Source organism: Gossypium hirsutum, chromosome D11 (genome assembly GCF_007990345.1).
Source record: "Gossypium hirsutum isolate 1008001.06 chromosome D11, Gossypium_hirsutum_v2.1, whole genome shotgun sequence".
NCBI lineage: Eukaryota > Viridiplantae > Streptophyta > Magnoliopsida > Malvales > Malvaceae > Gossypium > Gossypium hirsutum.
In genome coordinates this window covers 48,180,967-48,208,408 of record NC_053447.1, presented here as the reverse complement: position 1 = coordinate 48,208,408, position 27,442 = coordinate 48,180,967, and the positions used below count along the sequence as shown (strand labels likewise).

The following is a 27,442-nucleotide window of genomic DNA, read 5'->3' as shown; positions in this document are numbered from 1 at the left end:
ACTATGTTTTAGGATTTTCTAAGAATGTCTTTAAGTTCAGTTTAGTATTTTTAGAGAAAATAGGTTAGGTTTAATTCATTGAAGGATAAAAAAGGCACCCAAAATGGTTTTTTTAAAAGCAATGTGGAAATTAGGTGGCTAATATATATTATATTATACATGATAAACAGTGATTTAATGACTACATAGCCATCCTTTAAAGTTTTAACAGCCCAATGAATTAAATAAAAAGTTCCAAATAATTTAGTAATCATATTATAACATTTTGAGCTTGAATGACCAAAATGTACTTACTAATAATCCACTAAATTTAAGTATAGTTTAGTCATATATTTATTACATTATTTTATTTTTCACTTACATTATAGTATGTCATAATTTAATTTGAATAAATTCTTAATCAAATTGACGTGACTTAATTCAATAACATCAAAATCAATTAATAGCTTTTTATATAAGTATAGATTTATGTTATACATATTGCAAAGAACTAAAAGTAATTTAAAAGTTTAGGCTCATTTCTTTTATTCGCATGACATAATTTTTGTATACAAACTTGTTATATCCTTATCTGAAAGGCACACGTGGCACCACAAGAAGATACCTGTGAGGCACTCATGGACAACCCTTCGCCTCACAACACTTAGCTCCCATTCTGAAGAGTACTACGATGGTTTACCACCTTATAACACTCAGCTAGTCACCTAGTGACCAACCACCCGACCACTTCATCCTCCAAGCCACCCACTTTTAGTATGAATGCATTAATCTTCATGAGAGAACCACCAAGGGACGATAGAGGCGTAACAACCTCGTACTACCTCATCCAAGGAAATGTTAGAATAGTACTATGCATGAGGACAACCAGCTTGCCACTTGGCCAACCATATGAACGAGCTAACACCCATATTGTCGATGATGTGTCAATACCAGCTAGGGGTCTTTCCATTAATAAATACCCTCTATGATTATGAAGGAAGGGTCTTTGAACCTTTCAGCAACCCCAAAAAACTACTTAACATTCAGCCTCATTTGCTACATTATCCTCCTCTTTATTTCCTTTCTCTAACTCTTCACTTGTTTAGGTGAATCGACCTTTCTTTCACCATTATCTTCTCATCATTGTCTCCTCCCTTGTGAACACTTGTATCAACAATTTAAAAATCATTTTGGAGTTTCTTGAGGGTGATTGGAGGTGCTCGTGACCCAAAATAAACCTCGTAAAGATAAAATAACTCAAAACAGTACAGTGGCTTAGGTCTAGGGCACTTGATGTTTCACAAGTCCCCAGTTGTGCTGATACAAGTCATTGGTATTGTAGCAAATTTCTCTATATTGGACTTATTACAATACAACAAGGGACAAGTATTGATACTAAGGCCCCTAAAACTAAAAATTGGTTCAAAAACACTATAGAATATTCCCCAAACATCATTAAATCACATCATTGAGTTCTCAATCGCTTAAAAATATTTTCAAAGCACATTTAAACTCAAATTTGTCTCATAAACATGTTTAAACCATATCAAAAGCCAAAAATTGAATCGAAACCAATTGGAAGTTTCATAAACATTACAAAATGACACTAAGTTTATGATTTATGTGTAAACACACTTAGCCTATGTACATGTCATTATAAATTCTTCTAATACAAAGTAATACAACTAAAATTTAGTAAGCCATTCCAACCTTGCACAATAATGTGATCCTACGAAGACATGATCTTTAGCTTCTTAGAAGGGTCATCCACCTACGTGTTTAAACCACTAACGCATTAGGTTCGAAGAGCTTAATAAGTACACTAAGATTTTTTAATTTACCAATTCTTACACTTAATATTGATTCTCTCATCAATTACAAAGTTTAACTTAGTTATGCCACTTAACAATAAGAGTTAATTCCTCTTTACTTGTTCATCTATTTCACTAAAACTCAAGGATGTTTTCACTCATTTAATCAGATTAAACCTTCAATATTGGTTTCCAATTGTTATTACTTTTACTCATTAAAACTTACTTACTCCATTAACTTATCTTTTCACTAATTGAATTGTTGCTCAATTTTCACAAGTGTCCATAAGCGTCCCTTATTATGAGACTTACAACTATGTCACTTAAACTAATTTCACTTACACTCAATTATTTACCTTTATCATTCATTATTACTATGTCACTTTATCCATACCCATTTTAACACTTATAAAATCATGAGTCCAATTAACACTTATTACGAATACTTAGCAAATATCACTCTGGTTTCACTTATACCAAGTCATGTTCCTTATTATTTCTTATTAACCAAATTCTAAAAAATTACCCTTAGTAAAATACACTTGGATACTCAGGATTCCAATCAAACACTATACACTTGTTGCACTAAATGTTCAACCCAACCATCACACCAAACACTAGGGCCATCACTGTGTACTTGCGTGTTATACCATATGGCATAAATCGTTGTCTTCACACTAAACGTTGTCTTCAGCATAAGCAAGCACACATTAATCCCCATGGCACGCCAATTGTATCCTAACTATTCCACTAAGTCTACCATAGCATTTCACTTTATTAACACTTTCAAGAAATTACAATTTCACAATTGGTCACTTGAACACTTTTGTAAATATCAAATTTTACTTATAACCAAAATCACTTTTTAAAAAAATCCAACGATCAATTCATGGTCACTTCACAATTGTACGTGTGTGTAGATATATTATTTCACTTTTACACTTGTTGACAAGGTGAATACATCACCATTTCTTATTTCCTTTTATATATAATTTATTTATTATTTTCCACATATTATTCACAATTTAGTCACTTTAAAACTTATTTCTCATTACCTCGTAGCATGAAGAATCCACATCACTTTTGCAACTAATTAACAATTTAATTAATGAGAATTCCTTTATTGACATCACTATCAAGCTCACAATCCACTTTCACGTTTTAATCATAGTTTTCAAGTTTTAACTCAGTTTAATATTTCTCAACAACTAATATTTGACTAATATTTAACTTATAACCACATATTCATTAAAATAAGGTTTAGAAAATCTTAGGGCACTTACCTCTTTAATAGTAAATGTTCCAACTCAAAGCTTTTCATGCATATACAACACTTGAATCCACCCAATAATCCACTCAAAATCACCTTCTATGTTCATCAACATTTCTCAACACAAAAATATAAACACAATGTTAATACACATTCTTCCAACAACTCTTTCATGTTAGAATTCTAAATATAAAAGATGGAGATGGTGAAAATCAAATTTTCTTACCTTGCTTGGAGCTTTCTCTCTTTATCCATGACTTTCTCTTACTAAACTCATAAAATTAGGTTTTGAGATATGAGATGGAAGGTGAAAATGAGCTTTGAAATTAATTTCCTATTTGATTTTAGTAAGAAATCCTAGTTTGAACTTAAAGTTTTGGTTACATTTGATAAGGAAGTGAAAAAACAATGGAAAATGGAAGACATTCCCTTCTCTAAATGAAGTAGCCATGCATGGGGAGAAGATAGCATGAATGAATCTCTTCTTCTTCTTCTTTTCTATTTTACCCATTTAAAAATGGGAAAAGTCAAAATAATGGTCAAAATCCTTTAAAAATGTATGGTCCACATTCAAAAATCATAAAAAAATTCCAATCCACAGGCTCCAATTTATTCTCAATATTTTATCACTTCAACATATAATATTTTCGATATGAATTTCATTGAAATAACCAAAATGCCCCTTATGTGGACAGGTTGCTCTTTATCCCCTTTGCTCATCACTTTAATCCAATCAAAACACTTAACACTTAAAATTTTATATAATTTATATTTATCAACCATAATTATGAATTATTCATGAATAAGTTTGCATTTAGGACCTTTTTCGATAAAATGGAAAATTTGTGATTTACTCTCATTTTTAATCAATTTAGTCCCAAAAATCCTTTTGCTTGCACTCATATACTATTCTAATCACATAACACTTAATCAATGCCTTGTCAACTCATTTCTTCATCATTGGGTAATTTGCACCATAGATCCTTATACCTTTCAACTTTTCTAATTTAATTCTCGAAATAGATCTCACCAAATTAATGCTTACTCTAACACATCTTTATGCTCTACAATCACGGTTAACTTTTATTTTCCTTAATTTTGATCAATTTACACTATCATTCATAGCTTTTCCAATTTTACAATTTGGTCCTCTTTATACCAAGATCTCATATTCATAATAATTCTCTTAAATTTCCTCTTTTAAAATCAAAATAATTCTTAAAAAATTCATTTGTAACACTTATCTTCAATTTCTTTTCTATTTTCCATTATACCATGGCCCGAAACAATACCACTTATTATCTTGAATTTGAGATGTTACAATCAAGGTTATACCAAGCTAGTGGAAAGACTAATTGCACATATATAATTAGGTCTCAAATAATTTGTAATTAAGTTCTAAATCTTCATATACTAATTACAACATTATTTAGTCAATGAGTTTTTCCACTAAAGCACCATGATTAAGCTCTCCCAATTATATGTCATTACGAAAGCTACTTTTTAGGTACTCATCCAATGACCTTGTCATATGTGCGTTACCTTTATAGGATATCTTTAATCTTTTTAGGTTAAATCCGTTCACCCAATATGATTATATTTTATCTTATGGTAACCATTATATCTTTTTTCATGAAAAAGTCAATTACTAATAAATAATAATCAAATCATTCATCCTAGACAAATGACCCATGGCCACGTCACTTTTTCATCTATCATGTAATGTTAATGAGAGGATATCATTTACCCTTTATTGGGTTATGAGTTCCATTATCGTAAATGAAGTTATGTCATGCAGAAGTCGTATACCTAATGTACCAATTTTTAGCTCTATTGCCAATTGAACTCACACTTTCAACACATCAAAGTATATAAGTCACACACACATAGTCCGTCACTTATTCAGGATTGAGGTAAGCCACATTATGACCATCTCAAGTGAAAAAATCCATAAATGAATTTAGAATTTATTCTACTTGGGTCTTGTTCGAGGTATTGTTAGTCTAGTCAATCTCATCTATGTTTTTATCTTTTGAGAGTCATCTGTTTAGATGCCCAAGACAAGGTATCTCCTATCCGAACTTAATAAACAATATATTTGTCTTTTAATCGATTTGCTTGATTTTGATTAGACTATGAATCATTTAGATTACTTACTAATAAAAGTTGTGTTCTCGCATTATGATTCAATCATATAATGCAACTTAATGTTAGTTAAATGTTAGGTAATTAGTGAGCTGATATTTGCTTATTCATTTTACTTTGCGTGCAAAAACCATTAAGAATAAATACAAACAATATTATTGTGAATGATGAAATTTTATTAAACTAATCTGTTCGAAAAATTACAAGTACATTATGATGAAAAACTAAGGGTACTAGATCTCAACAAAGATCACCTATGTGAAATCAAATCATAGAAGGATAAAATTTAAGTGTTTCAATGCAATCTAAGTTTCATATTTTGTCAAAATCAAATCACGGTGACTCAAGGATATCTTGAAGTTTTCAATACTTATCTAAGTATTTATTAGTATAACTATAGGCCTTTTTCTAAGGCTATTTGTAGGGAACTTTGATTGTAATTGATTTATATCTTAGCAAGCTTAAAACTCCTATATATGATAGGCTTGCATTAGGTAGTTTAGATGTGAGGTAGCATTTATCATTTGTTTAGTAAGAGACCTATTTAGAATGCATTTCTTTTTTGTAAGTAAAACTCACATAAGTCACTTGATTGTATAACTAAACTTTTAAGGGGAAAGTCTTAGTGGAAAGTGGTCCAGATTTGTGTACGAGTGTGAGGCTGCTATTTACCCAATATCTACCAACAAAAGTCAAATTATTTTCTCATTTGACATAGCATATTTAGGGGTGAGCGTTCAGTCGAATCGAGTGAAAAAATTTTGAGTTAATCGAGCTAACGAGTCTTATTTTATCATCCTAACTCGATTTAAATTTTTTTTGAATTGAGTCGAGTGAAATTGTTCGAGTTAAATTAAAAAAGCAAACATGTCAAATTAAAATATTGTTATAGTATAACTAATTCTATGTTAGAGCGCATAAATTTGAAATCATATATATTTAAAAAAAATTTCAAAGCAAAATAAAAAAAAATACTTTAGCATGATAAAGTTGAATTGTTAATTAACTTATTTAGGTCCCAAAATTATCATTCTAGAAAATTTTTAATTTTTTAACTTTCTTTATGTATTCTTTTAAATTTTTATAAATTTTTAAAATATATAAATTTTGAAATTTTAAAATTATTTAAAATTATTTTGATTTTTCTGTAATTTTTTGTTGAGAGGAAGACCAATTTGCTAATTTTCAAATTTGATAGAGAGCAAAAGGATATTTACACTAATCTATTATTCGAATTGTAAAATTCAACTCGACTCGAACTCGAAACTCGAATAACTTGATTCGATTAATTCAAATTTCAATTTTTTTTTTATTTTTTCAAATCGAATCAAATTTTACCCACCGAATAAAATTTAAAAATCTAATTAAAATTAAAGCAATAAAATAAAATAAAAAAGGTGCCGAGATCCTTGACATGTACCCATTTATACATATGGAGGGACAACAAAATTTCTAAAGAATTCAAAGCCCACGTAACTCAAGGTTTTAAAAAATAATAATATTTAATTAAAAAGTTTTACTTTTGCAATATTAATAAATAAAAAAGAATCCAAGTTTTTGATATACCCACAAAGAGACAAAAAGATAAACCGAAAAATTATTTATTCAATTCGTGGAGCCTGGAGGTTTAATGGAAAGCAACATTTGGTTATTTCAAAAGTGCAGGGAGACAAAATGAAAAATGAAAATTGTGAAATTAGGGAGGAGAGGGGTGTTGTCTGCCGCTGAGATGAGAAATGGACTAAATGGTAATGAACCTATTTGGTAAGCCTAAGAGAAAATTGGGCTGGATTTAAATTGGGCTGGGTTTAAATTGGGAAGGAGTAGGCCTAGGGTGTAAATTCGGTTTACCCGAATTTTTTCGGTTAACCGAGCCGTGTCGAACCAATTTAACCGTTAACCGAACAAATTAAAAAAATTTAACCGACCCTCGACCGAATTTTTTCGGTTAATCGACCGATTAACCGAACTCGGTTGGTTAACCGAAAAAATTCGGTTTTAACCGACTAATGCACACCCTACCACCAACAAAAGGATTTTCCATGGTCGAAACAAGCACACGTCTACTTTCGCATGAAACTCTTTTCTCACACCATCTCATTACCACAAACAGCAATGGCAGCGAATCAAAACAAAAATCAATGAAAGAGAAAAAGATAGAACAGCAATAGAACACGTTTACCCCACACTCCCTCTCCACACAATCTCTCGTAGCCAATCACAACACTCTCTCTTCCATCTCTTCCTTTGATTTTGACCCCCCCCCAAAATATCTTTCTTCTGCGCCTCCCTGTATTTTGCATTACGTTCATATGAAAGCATAGGTTACGAAAATATAATTAATATTAAAGAAGAAAAAGGTCCAATTTTCTTCTTATTATTCACCTCAAATCCATTCTGAGGCTTAAATTCAAAACCCCATTTTTTCTAACTCGAAAACAAAGCCAAAAAAAACAAATCTCCTGAGCATATATATTTGAAGATTCTATTGAGAATCATTCCTGGGATAGACTAAGAGAGAAGAAAAAGAAATGGAAACTAGATTTTTTGCATTATGATTTGGGTTTTTTTCCTTGGAAAGTAAAACAGATTTCTCACAAGTGAAATGGAGAAAGCTTCATGCTTGTTTTGTGGAAATATTCCTTCAACTACAACAAAAGCTTTGGCTTTGACTGTTCGAAAGAGTAGCTTTTTGAGTTCTTTGCCATTCTCTTCTTCTCCTTCTTCGTTGAAATCTATTTGTTTATTTGTTGGCCGTAGATATTCTTTCCCTTCAACAAAATTTCAGTCCAAGCAGCTTGTTTGCAATGGTGGTGGAGAAAGCAGTGGCAGTCATGGTAGCAGCAAGTTTGCTACTACCACAAAAAAGAAGCCTAGAAGCAAAAGCTATATTGGAAGCAACCCAAAAATTAGCAAAAGTGAGAATAAGTCTACTTCTAAGCCCAACGATAGTGTCACTAGGACAAATATATTAGTGGAAGAATTGGGGTTGTTTAAGAAACAGAAGGTTCAAAAGACTAAGGCTTTAAATGTTAGAACTTTGTATCAAAATGGGGATCCTTTGGGCAGAAGAGATCTTGGGAAGAGGGTAGTTTGGTGGATTAGTGAAGGTATGAAGGCAATGGCTTCAGATTTTGCGTCAGCAGAGTTGCAAGGGGAGTTTTTGGAGTTGAGACAAAGGATGGGACCTGGATTGACCTTTGTAATCCAGGCACAGCCTTATCTCAATTCCGTTCCCATACCTCTTGGACTTGAAGCAATTTGTTTGAAGGCTTGTACACATTACCCGACTTTGTTTGATCATTTCCAGCGGGAATTGAGGAATGTTCTTCAAGAGTTGCAGCAAAACTCTATGGTTCAGGATTGGAAGGAGACTGAGTCTTGGAAGCTGCTTAAGGAGCTTGCTAATTCAGGTTCGTTTTTTTCTTTATTGCTGGAACTATTTTCATGTTCAACTTTATTTCTAGTCTGTAGGTTGATTATAGCACAAAGTACTTCTTTGAACGTAGTGCTTGGAATTGCCGATTAATTGATTTAGTAGTTTGAATATAGCACAAATTACTTGTTTTAATATATTGCTTGGAATATTGCTAATTATTAATTCAGTTGTTTGGTAAGAAAATGAGTTTGAGCTGGGAATGATGGATTTGCAGCTCAGCATAGGGCTATTGCCCGTAAGGTTACACCTCCAAAGCCTGTTCAAGGTGTTTTGGGGATGGATTTGGAGAAGGCTAAGGCCATGCAAGGCAGGATTGACGAATTTACAAAGCAGATGTCAGAGTTGCTCCGGATAGAGAGGGATGCAGAACTGGAGTTCACTCAGGAGGAGTTGGATGCTGTTCCTACACTTGATGAGGGTTCAGATTCATCAAAGCCTATTGAGTTCTTGGTTAGCCATGGCCAGGCTCAGCAAGAACTTTGTGACACCATTTGCAATTTGAATGCTGTTAGCACATCAACAGGTAACCTAATAATTTATCTTTGTTACAAATGGTTGTTTCTTTTATATGACACTGATAAGCCCTACGTTTGTGCCTCCATTTGGCCTTTTAATGCCTATTTAGGAGTTTGTCACAAAAATGGTGGTTTAGTTTGCTAATGCCTTTAGAATTGCGATATGTACAGGATTAGGCGGAATGCATTTGGTGTTATTTAGGGTTGAAGGGAACCATCGATTGCCACCTACGACCCTGTCTCCTGGAGATATGGTTTGTGTGAGAATTTCCGACAGCAGGGGAGCAGGTGCAACTTCTTGCATCCAGGGATTTGTTGACAACCTTGGTGATGATGGTTGTAGCATCAGTGTTGCCCTGGAGTCTCGTCATGGTGATCCAACTTTCTCTAAGCTCTTTGGAAAGAGTGTGCGTATTGATCGTATTCATGGACTGGCTGATGCACTCACATATGAGGTATTTCATGAGTGCCTTTTCTTTTCTCATTCTTTGCCCTTACATTTCCTGGATGGTGAACATGGTGGTTTTGCAAATTACAATTACTGATATATTTGTTAACTCTTAGTTGTATTGCCAAATTCCTCTTGACAAAGATTAGCTCATTCCTATCTTATTGGCTATAGCTTTCAATTTGTATGATGTATTGACGTTTTTGTATGATAATTATGAAATGTAGAATTTTATCAAAACTCAAGGAAATAGAAGTTCCTTCATAATATTTGCACAAAGTGCTATTGCCGGGGCTATGTACTTTTTGTATTCTTGCTATCCTTCTTTTTTGAGTTCCATGGACATTATTAAGCTTGGTTTTGCTAGGGTTCTGATATCAATCCTTTGTAATGTCTTAATTTCTGGAATACTCTCTGGTGGCACTGAAATTTTCTAGAAAGTTTGCGCCTGTTATATAAGGACCACTGAGTTGAACCTATACCTTCTCATTTGACTAGGGAACCTAGGTTATTTATAATTGCATCCCTCAAGGAACCATCATAGTGACAAAGTCATTTGCAAACCTTTCCTTTTTTAGGTACAAGGGATTATCAAAAGCTAGAAAACTGCAATCTTTAACGGAATATACTTAGTAATATTTTGGTCTAGACTTAACACATGGGTCAACATGTGATGTTGATTCCTCATCTCAACACAAAAATGGTGCACAATGCAAACTCTCTATAGACTGTTTTGAACTTTTTCTGGTAAGATGCTAGATGTTTCAAGGTGCTGTTCTTGGCTTGGTCTACACCCTTTTTTTAACTTCAATTAGGTTCAGGTTGGTATGAGGTTGCATCTAGTGAATGATTCAGTCTGTAGCATGCCATAAGGAATTTGCTAATGGATAAGACATCTTAAATTTTGGGACAGTTTTTTTGAATTGCCCATCAGTACCAACTCCAGACATATATCAACCCTTTCTTATAGTCTTTTTCTTTACCCTACTTCAATATAGTCGCTTTCTATTTGAATATTGCTTACCATGTCTTAACTGCCTTCTCATGTGTGTCTTTTAGCGCAATTGTGAAGCCTTGATGCTACTCCAGAAGAATGGCTTGCAGAAGAAAAACCCTTCAATTGCTGTTGTGGCCACACTGTTTGGAGACAAGGAAGATGTGGAATGGCTGGAGGAGAATGATTTGGCCGACTGGAGTCCAGCAGAGTTGGATGGATTGTTACAAAATGGAACATTTGATGATTCCCAGCAAAGAGCAATCGCTTTAGGCTTAAACAAGAAGCGACCTGTGATGGTTGTCCAAGGACCTCCTGGCACTGGGAAGACAGGCATGCTTAAGGAAGTTATAGCACTTGCTGCACAACAAGGTGAAAGGGTGCTAGTAACAGCACCTACTAATGCAGCTGTTGACAACTTGGTTGAGAAACTTTCCAATACAGGATTGAATATAGTTCGTGTTGGAAATCCAGCACGTATTTCTTCAGCTGTAGCATCCAAGTCTTTGGTTGAGATTGTCAATTCTAAGCTTGCAGATTACCGAGCAGAGTTTGAAAGGAAGAAGTCAGATCTAAGAAAAGATCTTCGACATTGTTTAAAGGATGATTCTTTAGCTGCTGGAATACGCCAGCTTTTAAAGCAGCTTGGTAAGGCATTAAAGAAAAAGGAAAAGGAAACAGTGAGGGAAGTACTATCAAATGCACAGGTGGTGCTTTCTACCAACACTGGAGCAGCTGATCCACTTATTCGAAGATTGGATACTTTTGACCTGGTTGTTATAGATGAAGCTGGGCAGGCAATTGAACCCTCTTGTTGGATCCCAATATTGCAGGGCAAACGTTGTATACTTGCTGGTGATCAATGCCAACTTGCTCCAGTAATTTTGTCCCGTAAAGCTTTAGAAGGTGGTCTTGGAATATCCTTGCTAGAGAGAGCTGCAACTTTGCATGAAGGGGTTCTTGCTACTATGTTAGCAACTCAGTACCGAATGAATGATGCAATAGCCAGTTGGGCTTCAAAGGAGATGTACGATGGAGAACTGAAATCCTCTCCCTTGGTTGCATCTCATCTTCTTGTTGGTTCACCATTTGTCAAGGTATGAGACCCATTCATGTTGATACATTCTATAAAATGGAGCATAGATCTATCTCATTGTCAGATGTGAGTTAGCTCTTATTGTTTTTGAGTTTCTTCCCATATGCCATAACATTCAAGTCCTTTGGTTCACTAAAATTATCTGCTACACTCAGTTGATAAATCCTCCTTATTTATTAAGTAATGGCTACTGGAAATGCTAAAGGGAAAAAATTGTTCAAACTAATTAAAGGTTAATAGAGCAGAACCTTTTATTCAATTGCTGTTTTAAGTCAATGATCTGAACTTCTCTTTTTCTTACTCTCTTTTTTATTTGAATGCATCTCTTCTCTTTTTCTCTTGCCCTTCACTTCCATGCTTGTATCTGGTCTTTTAGCTTTCCATTAGTATGATTGCTATTTACTAGTTTTCCCTTTTTGATATCAAAGAAAAAAAATAAAGCACACATTCGGTTATAATAATAACTACATCAAAAGTAATAATTATACTTGTCTAAAGCTTTTGTTTCAAAAGGCATTAGGATTCAAATTTATTGAATTCTTCTAATTGGATCCGCTTAACCAGTGCTTCTAGGCACCAGTTAAGAATCATTTATTGAATTAGGAAAGTTTTTTTTTTTTACACTATTTTTATTGGATTCAAGAAAAAGTAATATATTAATTATTTCTCTCTGTCTCTCTCTCTCTGTATAATTTTACCAGTGCCATTAGGCATTGGTTTATGTTTCCTGTATTTGCTTTTTCTGTGATGCGAGAAGAAAAAAAAGATTCAAAGTTTTGATGATATTGTTACATTTTTGCAGCCAACATGGATAACACAATGCCCCTTGCTGTTACTTGATACAAGGATGCCATATGGGAGTTTGTCAGTTGGCTGTGAAGAGCACTTAGATCTGGCAGGCACAGGATCTTTTTTCAATGAAGGGGAAGCGGATATTGTTGTCCAACATGTCCTTTATCTCATTTATGCAGGTGATTGCTCATATCCTTGTTCTTATTTAATGGTGCTTTCTTATAATCTTGCGGGTATTTGGTGAACTAGTTGAATTGCATATACTGATGCATTCTTTATTCAAGTTTTACTACTCCTTGGTACTAAAAATGTCGAACTATATTGGATTTGAGAATGCTAAGCGACATGTTAGAACATGACCAATCTTGCATTGTGTCTGGGTGAATATTTTTCTTCCTTACCTCGATTGGGAGTTTATAACCTGCCACTCTTGTCAAGAAGAATGCTCTGTCTTTACGCTTATAGCAACCTATAGTCGTTTTGGGTTTTAGTTGTTTGTCATTATATCTCATTTTTGTTTTATATAGATGAATTTGTTACGTTTGCTACAACAGTATAGGCTCTCAAATAGATTTCTCGTTCTCAGCTGGGGAGATTGTTCTTTGTCTCATGTTGTTTGCTAGGTGCATTTTTGAGCAGCATTCATTGATATCTCCTACATGTATTATGTTGAAATGCATCTACAAACTCAGTTAAAAACTAAGAATTTTGCCTTTGTTGCGTGCCCTAAATTTTCACTTTGTGCCAGGAGACATAGACTTCAAAATGTTTTTGCATTCATTATCAATCATCTTTAAGATTTTATTCCCCCAAGATGTGCTCCTGCTGGTTCATCCATCAACTGTATAACCTATGATAATAAACTCTTGGCTTTGAACATGAAGGGCTTGTGAGAATAAGAGTGAAGGTATATGATGTAGGAATTGTAGTCTTTTGATGACTCAAATTTACAGAAGTAATAAGATTGTGCCACCTTGTTATATCTCGTATCTTTCATGCTGGATTGTCTTCTTTAGAGCTTCTTCCAAGAAGTTTTCTATCCTCAACATTCCCTTTGTACAAGTTCTAAAGCGGTGTCTGTTATTAACTTCTGCATAATACTAACTTATCAGCTGGTAAACAACACCTGCTCTCAAGATAAGTCGATGACGCAGTTCACCTTTTTGTTTGTTTTTCTTTTCAAACATTTCCATGTTCCCTTCTAGTGATCAATAGGTCCTGAATGTTATGATCTTTCCTCACTTAACCAAGTCAAAAACTAAGTTTTGTTTTAATCTCTTATGCAGGTGTTAGCCCAACAGCAATTGCTGTCCAATCACCTTATGTTGCTCAGGTACAGCTCTTAAGAGACAGGCTTGACGAGTTTCCAGAGGCAGATGGCATCGAGGTTGCAACGATTGATAGCTTTCAGGGCCGAGAAGCTGATGCTGTAATTATATCAATGGTATTATTTATTTATTGTTGCATGAATTACTATGTCTATTTTTCAAAATATCTGATAATGTCATCATGTCTTCCCTGCTGTAAGCAATATGCTTATAGTCTTTGTCTTGCTTATTTCTAGTGATTCCACTCGAATTTGCTCATTGCTAGTAAAATTTTCAGTTCTCTTTAGGTTCTAGACATATTTATGGCACCAACGTACTAGGATCTTTGTGTTTCCTTGAGCATCTATGTTGCATGCAATGTTAATCGGACTTCATTTTTCTTAAAATACATGTGTGACATTTGTGTTCAACACGTATTGGTCATAAATATGAGGGTGCGATCCTCCAACTACTTGAAAGAAAAAAAGAAAGTTAGAAAATGTGAGCATTCCTGTGCTAGACACATTCTCATATCCAGCATTCACATCTAAGTCCAGGCAACATAGGTTGCAGGTGATGTGTGTTATAGTGGTTAGGGCCTACTTGCATAAGATCACATTATAGACACCCTATAGAATATTGTTATCTTTCAGTTTATCTATAAATTCAACACTGCTTTTGTGTTAAAGCATTGCTAGTTATTCATTTGATACTTTGTTACGGAAAACCATTAATGATTTAAACAGTATGTAAGTTTAATTACGTGCCCTTTTGATATTATGGTGTTCTAAATCGGTGCTTCAATCACGGATTGCTTGACACCGAGTTATTATCGGCATAAATGCTGGACTAAATCCTAACTAAAATGCTTTTGTTACTGCTGAATTAGGTACGGTCAAACACTCTAGGAGCCGTTGGATTCTTGGGGGACAGTAGGCGAATGAATGTAGCCATTACAAGAGCTCGTAAACATGTTGCAGTCGTGTGCGATAGCTCAACAATTTGCCACAACACTTTCCTGGCCAGGCTCTTGCGTCATATCCGCTACGTCGGTAGGGTGAAGCATGCTGAACCCGGTGCTTTCGGAGGATCAGGACTCGGGATGGATCCAATGCTGCCATCCATCAGTTAACATGACATGAAACAGGTTCAAGTACCAAGCTTTGAATTTGTTTCAGATGAATGATTGTTTGGAAGTTCAATCTGAGAAATAGATGCTCTGGATTTATTTCAGCATCTGTTTACCCATTAATTTATGTACAGATGGTCATTTTTGTGAACAAAATTGCTACTTCTCGATTTAGTTGTATATAGAACTACACATTTGATGAACCCTAATTTGTATACATTTCAAAACTGCAAATAATATCAATGAAAGAAAAACCCCAAAAAGAAAATTTGACTGCTATTTTAGTTATAATACTGTAAATGTTTTATATTTGATTTAGAATTGTTGTAAGGTTACATTGTACCTGTTCCTGGGTTTTCATAGAATGATTCAATAATTCCATAGATAAAATTCTAGGCCACACTTGTGCAGTGATTCCACGTATGATCCATTAAGTACCTTATATCTAATTAGTAAGAAAATTGTTATTTGTCACATCCCTTATTATAATTTATTTGCTATAATTATATAGAGATGTACATGTTAATAATTTCATTATAGCTTCTGATCATATTTGTTTTTTTTTAACATAATACTTAGAATTACCCATAGTTTCAGCGTACTCAAACCCACCACGTCTTTCTGTCTTGATAATAATACTCATACCAATTAAGCTAAGACTAATAAATAAATTCATACATTTATAAGAATAATCATGAAAGTTTTATTTTCCTTTTTCTTCTTTCAATCTTAGATCTAAAAGAAAAATGATCTAAAATGAATTTTTGTAGTTGAATCATACAAGTAAATAGAAAGGAATTGGTATTTTAATTTAACACAATATTATATTTTAGTTGATGCATCATGTTTTTAACAGGAAAATTAAATCATTGATGTTTTAGTTTGCAATAAATCTTTTATTTGAAATTAGATTATGTATTTGGGTGAAAGAGAAGAATATATAAAATAATTTTTAAAAACAATATTAATTATGAGGAGTTAATATTTTTAACAAAAGATATTATTTGATAAATCAAAAATTTCTTGTCATATTAACAAATATTTTATTAAAGCCAACAACTTCATTTAATATAATATTAAAGTGTTTTATATTAACACGACACAGTTCAAAATTCAAGCTATGAGACATTTGCCCCACCTTCAATGTAAAAAAGGAAATTTTAATAAATACTAGGTATAACGAAAAGGAAACAGTACAAGTAGTCACTCAACTATTAAAAATACTTCATTTTAGGCACTTAAAATAAAAAAAAAGTTTGCAATTTAAGCACTTATATTATATAGTTCGGTCATTTTGGTCACTCCCGTTAAAATCACAAATGGCAAGTTGACATGAAAATTAAAAAATACTGGTATAATAGCAATTCATGTAGTTTTGTATATTCTTTGAATTTTTTAGAATTTGGATCAAATTGAGAACATTTGTAAATTTTGAGGGTTAATTTTTTAAAATTATGACTAAATTGATATAATATGTAAAAGTTGAGGGCTAAATTTGTTATTATACTAGTTTTTTTAACTGTCAAGTCAGCTTGTAGTTTGTAATTTTAACAGGAATGACCAAAATGATCGAACTATGTAACGTGGGTGCTTAAATTACAAACTTTTTATTTTAAGTGCTTAAAATAAAAAATTTTGATAGTTGAGTGACTATCTATGTAATTTACCCTAATGAAAATGTCAATACTTTTTTAAAATGATACTTAAATAGTCCTTTAACTGTTGTTTATCAAACTTATACAAAAACAAAAGGGATAAATATCAAAACTATATATGAAATTTGATTCAACGTGTAATGTATTTATGCATAAACTTTGATTTTGTACGATTTTATAAATGAAATTTTAATTTGATTCAATTTTCAAAAATCAATAATAACATTATTATTACATACACGAATAATTACATTAATCTAATATAAAAATGTATATATGTATGTAGAATTGAATCAAAATCGAAATAATATAAATTTTATGTGTATATTTACACAAAATAAAAGTTTATCTATCAAAATTCATATTAAAATAAAGATGATGAATAAATTTCCCAAAACAAAATAGAATAAATCGAAATGAAAATCTAAGTAGCTGATTTAGGTTGAGTAGCTTCGTTTTGTTTGGTAATCTATCATCGTAATCATCATTAATCTACATACACAAGCCATTGCAGCAGTTATCTATTAGCGTTGAAATAATGGACTTGTAAATTAATGCACCATCCCATTTGCTCCATAATCTAAATTAAATAATAATAAACAAAAATCCTTCAAACTTTCTTTGAACAAATATCAAAATTTCAAGCTCATCACAAAAAAAAAAAAAGAAAGGAAAAAAGACAAGAAACTCTGGGATCATGATTTCTTGTTCCCAAGAACATGAAAATAACATACCACTCAAGCAAACTGAAAAACAACTGGTAAAACAGTGAGCACCATTGTTGATTGTGACCCATTAAAAAAGGGTTAGGAGGCACATAGGCTTAGTCTCTTTGGCCATCTTTGGCTGGTGTTGAACCAAGGAAGGCATCATCAGGCTGGACATTGTGTCTCTTTGATGGAGCAGAGGGAGGAATGGGAACACCTTTGGTGAGAAGATTGATGGGAAAGTGTTTCAAGTCCATCATCATCACCTTATGTTTGTTGGTGAGGCTTAGATCATGGATTCTGTAAATGGCTCCATTGCTGACAGGGAGGATAATAATAACAATAAGAAGAAGAAGTGAGAGGTGAAAGAGGGTTACACTACTAATCTGTCTGCTGCCACCCATTGACATAAAAACAAAAGATGGTTTTGGATTTTGTACAGTCTTGTTGAGAGATGAGACAAGTCAAAGGAGTGATTGTAGGATCAAAATTTATCTATATGTATTATATTATTTGTATGAAAAGCAAAAGTAAGGAGGAAGAGGAGGATATGTGAGAAAATGTCAATGAAAAGAGTTGCAGTGTAACGGATGCTTATGGAGAAAGGGAGAGTTGAATTAAAATAAGGGAGAAAGGGGGGAATGAATAATAATAATAAATAAGTCTGTTTGGAAATCACATTTATATATTTGTTACCTTATCTAGGCTCTTCCCATATGATTCAAAGCGCATCATCCTCCTATTTATAGGTTTGGGAGAGAGGATGGGTACGTGAAAGTTGAGTAATTCAGATAATAATAATAACAACTAGTCTTAAAGCAAGCTAATTTGAAAATATAGTGAATGAAGAAGATAAATAAAGGTAGTAGAAAAATAGCACTATCAATGTAGAAAAAACGCGCACAAATAGGGGGTGAAAGTAAATCTTAGGAAGTGAAGAAAGCTCTGCAAAACTTACGTTTTGTACAAGCCATTGATTTTTTGTTCTAGGATTCACTTTATTGGTGGGGGCAATTTGTGACTTTCACCCCCTTTTTTATTATTAAATCTAATTCATCCTCAATATTTTTATAATATAATCAATTGTCACTTGTCTCATGGACGCACGACATTCTTTACCCTTCTCTTTCTTTTTTTTTTTATTTCAATTTCTTAGTGCTTAATTTATGGCTAAAAAAAGATGGAATGAATTGACGCACTTTTAGTAATAGTTAGAACTAAGGCAAGTTTAATTCCGATTTTATGATTTTTCTTTTAATAATATTTCAAAATACTTAAATTTTTTCAAATTTTATTGTATAATAATTCTAACCATGGTATGTAATAATATTTTATTCAAAATTAAATATCTTTAATCTTTTATCCTCAAATTACCTCTTTATAAAAAAAATGAAACTTTATCTGGGATTACAACTCTTTTTGTTTTTATTAAAAGGAAGGATGAGAATAAGGGAAACTTACTTTAGTTAATCTCTCCAATTATATATATATAAAAGAGGTAATTTGTCTTGAAAGCATAAAAATTTTCTTTTTTTTTTTACTCCTTCGATATTTAATAGTCCTACTAAATTTTGACTAAATCTAAAGTTGAGTCGAATCAAATTCTATAAGTAAAGGTAAAACTCTTCTGATACTATTTTTTTCCATCATAAGATTAGATCATAAACTTAAACAACATCGAATTTCTTAATACTCAGATTCAATTGCAAGAAAAGCTAATAAAAAAATCCACTTTAATTAATGAAAAAAAAAGTATTTTGGGTTGAAAGCATCAAAGCTCTTCCATGTATATATTTCTTTTGCTTCCAACAAATCCTCCTAACCAAACAAAACAAGGAAGTCCCTTTAACATTACATGCTTAACTTTCCACTCAAATTTCCTCTCCCACCAAACAAATTCCATCCATCATCAAATCATTGCTTGTATTTTTGCATGCGGGTGTGTCTGACCTCACAAGTCCTTCCAAATTCACGTTTACCACAAACAATGTGAGCAATCAGAATCCACACCTTGGCAACCATTCAGTCATATAAAACCCAAACTGAAATAAATGGCAGACTAAATGACAAAAAGAAAGAATCATATAAACACACAATGGTTGTGCCCCTTGCAATAAATTCCACGGCAAGTGAATTAATTGGCTTTCCCCTTTTTTAGTGTATGCAGTTATAAATTCCACCTAAAGATTTGACTCTTAATGGTAATGGAATACTATGGATAGGAAGGGTACAACTGCTACTAGCCAAAACTAATTGAAGACCCTTCATAAGTGAAGGAAACTATGGAGAATTATTGAAAGGAGTTTGGGTTTGTCAGTTTGAAAATGTTGCCAATGCTTTTTCATCATTTCTCTCTTGCTGCTGCTTCATCTGTGTTTTCTACCTCCTCACATATGGCTTTGTATGCCATGCCTGCCTCGGTTGTCCCTTGAATGCTCGATGCTGCAATAAGGAAGGTCCGAAAGCTCTGCAAACTAATGCAGCCAAGCACATTTTATGTGCCAAAATCATGTAAATTGCACTTTGGACAAGAAAGTTGTTGTTCCAATAGGGTCGGAAGCGTGTAAATTATTGTACTAAAAAATCACACAAAGTTCAATTCCCAGGGAAGAGAGGTGGATCACATGGATCTCTTAAATACCAAGTCTTTCCTTAGTCAGAATATCCCTTCTATAGTAATTTAATAGCACAATTAAATACTACTATTATACCCTCAAATATTGAAAGAAAAATAGGACAAAAAGAACATAAGCGTTTTAACGAGGTTCGGTAAATTATACCTACGTCCTCGGGCACTAACACCAGATGATAACTTTACTATCTCCAAAATATTACAAACAAATAGAATTCCTTAAGAATTCTCAAATGGGAGAAGAGAGAAAACTAAGAGAGAAAGATTGGTTGGGATGAATTGAAATGAGAAATGAGAAGGCCTATTTATAGTTGAGGTTTAAGGACCAAACAATAAATAGCCCATTATCTCAAGGACCAAAAAAAAAATTATCCCATGCCACTTTTTCAAAGTCAACTTTAGGGTGCTAAACTTGCACCACTTTGTATTGTTTGCCATTAATGTTGTCTCCCATTAATGTTAACAATCTCCACCTTGAAGATTTGATTAGGATAATCACATCTTCACACACTTCCTTCAACTCCCCAAATTCGATAAAGCTATCTTTTGTAGTGCCTACAAATGCGCTCTCGAGCGCCATACACCTGAAGGTGCTCAAATTCTCAAGATGTTAATCAAGTTCAAACAATGATTAAACTTGATTGTTGTTACCACCTTGGTCATCATATCTGCGGGATTATCTGCTGTCGGAATCTTCTGAAGTAGAATTTTTCCTTTTTCAAAGACTTCCCGCACAAAGTGATATCTTACGTCGATATGCTTGGTTCTTGAATGATAGCCTTGATTTTTCGCTAAATGAATAGCGCTCTGACTGTCACAATATAAACTTATGTGACTTTGAACAACTCCTAAGTCTTTCAACAATCCATTAAGCCAAATAGCCTCCTTAACAGCTTCTGTAACTGCCATATATTCTGCCTCTATAGTAGACACAGCTACTGTAGACTGTAAGGTAGACTTCCAACTCACTGGGGCTTTCGCAAGAGTAAACAAATACCCCGTAGTTGAACGACGTTTATCTAAATCACCAGCAAAGTCGGAATCAACATATCCAACTACAAACTGATCAAGTGCTTCATCCTGTTCAAAAATTAAACCAACATCTACGGTTTTTCGAAGATACCGTAGAATCCATTTCATAGCTTGCCAATGTCCTTTTCCAGGATCATACATATACCTGCTCACAACTCCAACAGCTTGTGAAATGTCAGGCCTCGTACACACCATCGCATACATCAAACTCCCAACTGCATTAGCATATGGGACTTTCGCCATATATTCTCTTTCTTCTTCAATTTTCGGAGATAATTGAGCACTAAGTTTCAAATGAGAAGCAAGTGGGGTACTTACATGTTTTGTGTTTTCATTTACACCAAAACATTGTAATACCTTTTTCAGATATTGCTTCTGATTCAAACAAAGCTTGCCTCTCTGTCTATCTCTACTTATCTCCATGCCGAGAATCTTCTTGGCCTCACCTAGATCTTTCATCTCGAACTCTTGATTCAACTGAGCCTTCAGCTTATCTATCTCATTTTGGCTCTTCGAAGCGATTAACATATCATCAACATACAAGAGTAGATAAATGAAAGATCCGTCATGCAGCTTCTGCAAATATACACAATTGTCATATTTGCTTCTTGTGTACTTCTGCCTTCTCATAAAGCTATCAAATCGCTTGTACCACTGTCTCGGGGATTGCTTCAATCCATATAGCGATTTGTTCAGCTTACAAACCCAATTTCTACCACCAGCATCTGTGTATCCTTCGGGCTGAGTCATATAGATCTCCTCTTCTAACTCACCATGCAAGAAAGCCGTCTTAACATCAAGTTGAGCTAGCTCCAAATTCAACTGTGCTACCAAGGCCAACAAAATTCTAATGGAGGAATGCTTCACAACATGGGAAAATACATCATTGTAGTCAATTTCCTCCTTCTGAGCGTAGCCTTTAGCTACCAATCTTGCCTTGTAGCGAATATCCTTCTTGCTAGGAGATCCATCTTTCTTTGCGAATACCCACTTGCATCCGATTGCCCTTTTACCTTTCGGTAATTGCGCCAACTCCCAAGTATTGTTCTTCCAGAGAGACTGCATTTCTTCATCCATGGCGCTTTTCCATTTATCACTTTCTAAGCTTTGCATTGCTTCTTGATAAGTGATAGGAATATCATCAACAACGGGAAGGGCGTAGGCCACCATATCAGTAAATCGAGCAGGTTTACGAATTTCTCTCCGTGGTCTTGCAACTGCAACTGGTTCTGGTGTACTTAGTGGTTCTTGGGTCAGAACCTCTTCAACCTCTAATTCCTCCATTGTGGCTGGAGAATTAGACTTATTAACTGGGCAAATCCCCATCTGCTCAAACTCCACCTGTTTTGGAGTACACTCCACCTGCTGTGGAGTATTGCTCGTCTGAATATCTTTATCTTCTACCTTTTTCAATGTGGCAGATTCATCAAAGGTAACATCTCTGCTACAGATCATTTTCTTTGTGCTTAAGCACCAAAGACGAAATCCCTTCACTCCAGAAGTGATTCCCATAAAGAGAGCTTTCTTTGCCCTCGGATCTAACTTTGACTCCTTCACATGGTAATATGCAGTGGATCCAAACACATGTAAGGAATCATAATCTGTAGCCGGTTTTCCAGACCATACCTCCATAGGAGTTTTTCTTTCTAATGCAGATGATGGCAAACGATTAACAAGATGGCCAGCGTATGTCACAGCCTCAGCCCAAAATTGCTTGCCCAACCCAACATTGGACAACATACATCGAACTTTCTCCAACAATGTTCGATTCATACGCTCTGCCAATCCATTCTGCTGTGGTGTATCCCTAACTGTGAAGTGTCGAACAATACCATACTCTTGGCACACATCGAAGAACAGATCACTTTTATATTCCCCTCCATTGTCCGTCCTAAGCCGCTTGATTTTCTTGCCAGTCTGGTTTTCGATCATAGTTTTCCATTTAAGAAAAACTCTAAGCACTTCATCCTTAGTTCTCATGGTATACACCCAAAATCTTCTGGAAAAGTCATCAACAAAAGTAACAAAGTAGTGTTTTCCTCCCAATGAAGGTGTCTTGGAAGGCCCCCACACATCTGAGTGAACATATTCCAAAATACCTTTTGTATTATGGATAGCAGTACCGAATTTCACTCTCTTTTGCTTTCCCAGAACACAATGCTCGCAAAATTTTAATTTGCAAGCCTTTGCACCTTTCAACAATCCTTGCTTTGCCAGAATTTGCAAGGATTTTTCGCTGGCATGTCCCAACTTCATATGCCACAACTGTATTGAGTCTAATTCTTTGTTGCCGGAAGCTGCAGCGACTGCTCCAATAACTGTACTACCTTGGTAGTAATACAAGTTATTTTTCCTGATGCCCTTCAATATCACAAGTGCGCCAGATGTCACTTGCAAAACCCCATCTCTCATAGTAATAACTAAACCATTAGATTCCAGGGCTCCTAATGAGATGAGATTTTTCTTCAAACTGGGCACGTACCGAACATCAGTCAGAACTCTGGTTGATCCATCTTTATTCTTTAATTGGATTGAACCTATCCCAACAGTTTTACAGGCATTGTCATTGCCCATATAAACAACTCCTCCATTTAGTTCTACTAAATCAGAGAACCACTCCCGGTTAGGGGATATATGATAGGTACAACCCGAATCCAATATCCACTCATCTGAATGGAACGACGATGATGATGCAACCAGTGATAGTTCAGAGTCACTAGTATCATGCTTAGCAACACAAGCATCTACAGCAGCTTTTCCCTTATTCTTCAGCTTTGGACAATTTTTCTTCCAGTGGCCTTTCTCATGACAAAAAGCACATTCATCATTCCCGAGTCTGGACTTTGACTTTGATCTCCCCTTTTGAGTTTTCTTTCGAGTGTATGAACGACCTCGGACTACTAAAGCTTCTGTATCTCTAATTGAGTTTTTCTGTTTGTCCTTCTTTCTCTGTTCATAACTGTATAAGGCTGCACAGACTTCGCTCAGAGATATATCACTCCTGCCATGAAGTAGAGTAGTTTCTAGGAACTCAAACTCCTCAGGAAGTGACCCCAACAGCATCAAAGCCAAATCTTCATCTTTGAATGTCTCATCCATATTCAGCAAATCAGTGACTAACTGATTAAATTTGGTGATGTGATCATTCATTGTGGTACTTGGGACGTATGTGAAGCGAAACAGTCTTTTCTTCAAGTGGAGCTTATTTTGACTGTTTTTCTTCAAAAAATTTTCTTCAAGTGCCACCCACAACTTATTTGCAGAAGTCTCATTTGAAAAAGCATACCTCTGCTCTCGAGAAAGGCATGATCGAATTGTGCCACATGCCAACCGATTGATCGCCTTCCAATCTTTCTCCTGTACATCATCTGGTTTCTCTTCATCAATGGCAATGTCTAGAACCTCACTTTGCCACATACCAAAATGGCCCGTGCCATCAAAGATCTCCACGGCCAATCTTGCATTTGCAATTGTCGGTCTTGTCCACATGGACGATGTTGAAGCTCCTACACCGACCGTTTTCTCCATAATCTTTCAATATACCTAAGGAAATCTTTTCTGATGTGGAAGATCAGTTTAAACTGCAACCACAGAACATACTACGATTAACCTTCGGCTCTTGATACCACTTGTTGTTCCAATAGGGTCGGAAGCGTGTAAATTATTGTACTAAAAAATCACACAAAGTTCAATTCCCAGGGAAGAGAGGTGGATCACATGGATCTCTTAAATACCAAGTCTTTCCTTAGTCAGAATATCCCTTCTATAATAATTTAATAGCATAATTAAATACTACTATTATACCCTCAAATATTGAAAGAAAAATAGGACAAAAAGAACATAAGAGTTTTAACGAGGTTCGGTAAATTATACCTACGTCCTCGGGCACTAACACCAGATGATAACTTTACTATCTCCAAAATATTACAAACAAATAGAATTCCTTAAGAATTCTCAAATGGGAGAAGAGAGAAAACTAAGAGAGAAAGATTGGTTGGGATGAATTGAAATGAGAAATGAGAAGGCCTATTTATAGTTGAGGTTTAAGGACCAAACAATAAATAGCCCATTATCTCAAGGACCAAAAAAAATTATCCCATGCCACTTTTTCAAAGTCAACTTTAGGGTGCTAAACTTGCACCACTTTGTATTGTTTGCCATTAATGTTGTCTCCCATTAATGTTAACAAAAGTCTCATTGATCATGATTTGAAACTCAAGAAAAAAGAGGTCATTTAAGCATGTGTGTAACTGCTGAGTGTTGAACTGAGCAATTTCAGCTTTTAAGTAACTGGTAAGTAGGTGTTGAAGGTTTTAATGAAGTTGCCATAATAGTGCTACATCATAATTCTCAGTGATATGCTATTCAGAGACACAGAGTCCAACAAATCAATCTTTATAGTACTAATTTATTAAGGAAAGACCTAACAAATAAGATACATGGAGTCCAACAAATCAATCTTTATAGTACTACTTTATTAAGGAAAGACCCAACAAATCATCTTTATAAATTAGAATTCCATGAAATCCTGTAATTGCTTATGTTTTGACAATGCAAATATATCATCTACGGGCATGAAAGTCAAGTTTGGCTATCAGTGTAACTGATGATGTGGATGTTTTCATTGGAAAACAATATCAGAGAAGGAATAGGAATTAGTGTTTTAGATTTATTTAATTTCTTTAGGAGTTTTAGTTTTACTAATATTAGGTTTTTTATTTCTTTATAAACTTTAATTACGAATTCTATAAATACTTTAAATTAGGAATTCTATTAGGACTTTCTCTTTGTAATTAATCGCCTATAAAAAGGCTGCCAATATAAAATAAAGCAAGCAGTATATTTTTATCACAAACGTTAGTTTGGGAAGGGGGTTCAGTCAAGGACGAATCTGCCTTTTGAGTAACCATAAGTCGAAGCAAGAATTATTTCTCATCTAGACCTGTGACAAATCCTACACCAAGGCTCATTGTGAATACCTAGTAAGCTGCTAAAATGGCAACTCAAAATGTATGAAATTTTCCCATTTTTTGGAAATTGAAAATATAAGCTATAAAAGTATATATAAGAGCACTAAAAGATGATAATGTCTGTCGAAACTATTTTTTTTGTAAAAGGGGTCGACTTTGATTTTGAAAACGAAAACGAACATGCAAGTCGCCACCAACCCTTTTTGATGAGGTAGGATAGGGTCACCTCTAAAAGTGGTTGTTTTTAATAAGCGATTTGATTTATTAAAACAACGATTTTGGTCCACGTAATTCAGAAAGAAGGGTTCGGGAGTCAGCTACGCACGAGGAAGGATTAGCACCCTCGTACTGCCCAAAATTGGTACCTAGTTGATTACTTCGTGTTTTTTTGGTGCCAAGAATTGAAAATTTTGAAGAGATTTAAAATACGATCCTTTGTTAAAGTATTGAAAATTTTTCGAGAAAGGGGCATATTTCACGTTAATCGAGAAAGAGAATTACATCCCGTAAGTTAGGACAGAATGTCTTAAATTTCCGATATGAGAATAAACGCCGAAAAATTTACTTATTTGAAAGATATTTGATTATCTCGGTTTCAGAAAGAAATCATATTCCGTAAGTTAGAACACGATTTTTATTCCCGAGATTATTTAAAATTCAGTTTTTTTTTAAATGTTTGTTTATTCAGATTTATCGAGAAAATCGAAACCCCGTAAATTAGGGTGTGACCTTTCGAATATCGAAATACGAAGTATTACTTATTTTAAAATCATAATTTATCTATCGAGTAAAATTAATGTATCACAAATTTGTTGTGAAAATAAATCACGATAATAATATGCGTAACAACATAAATGCGTTAAAAACAATAAAAAAAGACGAGAATGAATTAATGAAACAAACAAGCTGATTACAGATTAAAAAGAAAAATAACACGCAAACTAAAAATTAAAAAAAATAGTAAACAACCATATGAATAAATAGGATATACAAGGGTTTTAAAAATAATAATACTAATAATACTGAGAATAATATGAATGATAATAAAAATAAATAATGAATAACCTAATAGGTTTGTAATCATATAAAAGAATATGAATAAATAAATATAATATGATAAAATAGAATAGATGTATTTAAAACATTAGGTAAATAAATATAAAAAGAAATATAATAGAAATAATAATGTAAAACTAATTAATTTAATAATATGATAATAATAACAAGTAAATAAATAAAAAGGAAAATAATAATAGTAATAATAATAGTAAATTAATTAATTTAATAATAAAATAGAAAAAAATAACAAAAAAAATTCATTTCACAATATTTAAAAAAAACTGCATAGCCCCCATTTTTTTCCTCTCCAACCCATGCACGTCTGGCCATTGGGCTAGCGTGGAGGCCGCCGGTCACCGATGACGGTGCCACTGTCCACGGTGGCTGGAAAACGTAAATGTTTTCCTTTTTTGGCCTTTCGGCTTCTCGAGCTCGGATCTGAAGACTACTGGCCGAAAATGT

General features: G+C 33.9%; 1 protein-coding gene across 1 annotated transcript; it reads left to right on the top strand.

Annotated features, from left to right (window-relative positions):
- The first annotated feature begins 7,368 nt into the window (after positions 1-7,368).
- Positions 7,369-15,204, top strand: LOC107913562 (DNA-binding protein SMUBP-2). Its single transcript, XM_016842195.2, has 7 exons — positions 7,369-8,618; positions 8,859-9,167; positions 9,331-9,614; positions 10,667-11,698; positions 12,500-12,668; positions 13,776-13,933; positions 14,686-15,204. The coding sequence occupies exons 1-7, from the start codon at positions 7,811-7,813 to the stop codon at positions 14,926-14,928; spliced, it is 3,003 nt and encodes a 1,000-aa protein (XP_016697684.2). The 5' UTR covers positions 7,369-7,810; the 3' UTR covers positions 14,929-15,204.
- Positions 15,205-27,442: the final 12,238 nt, after the last annotated feature.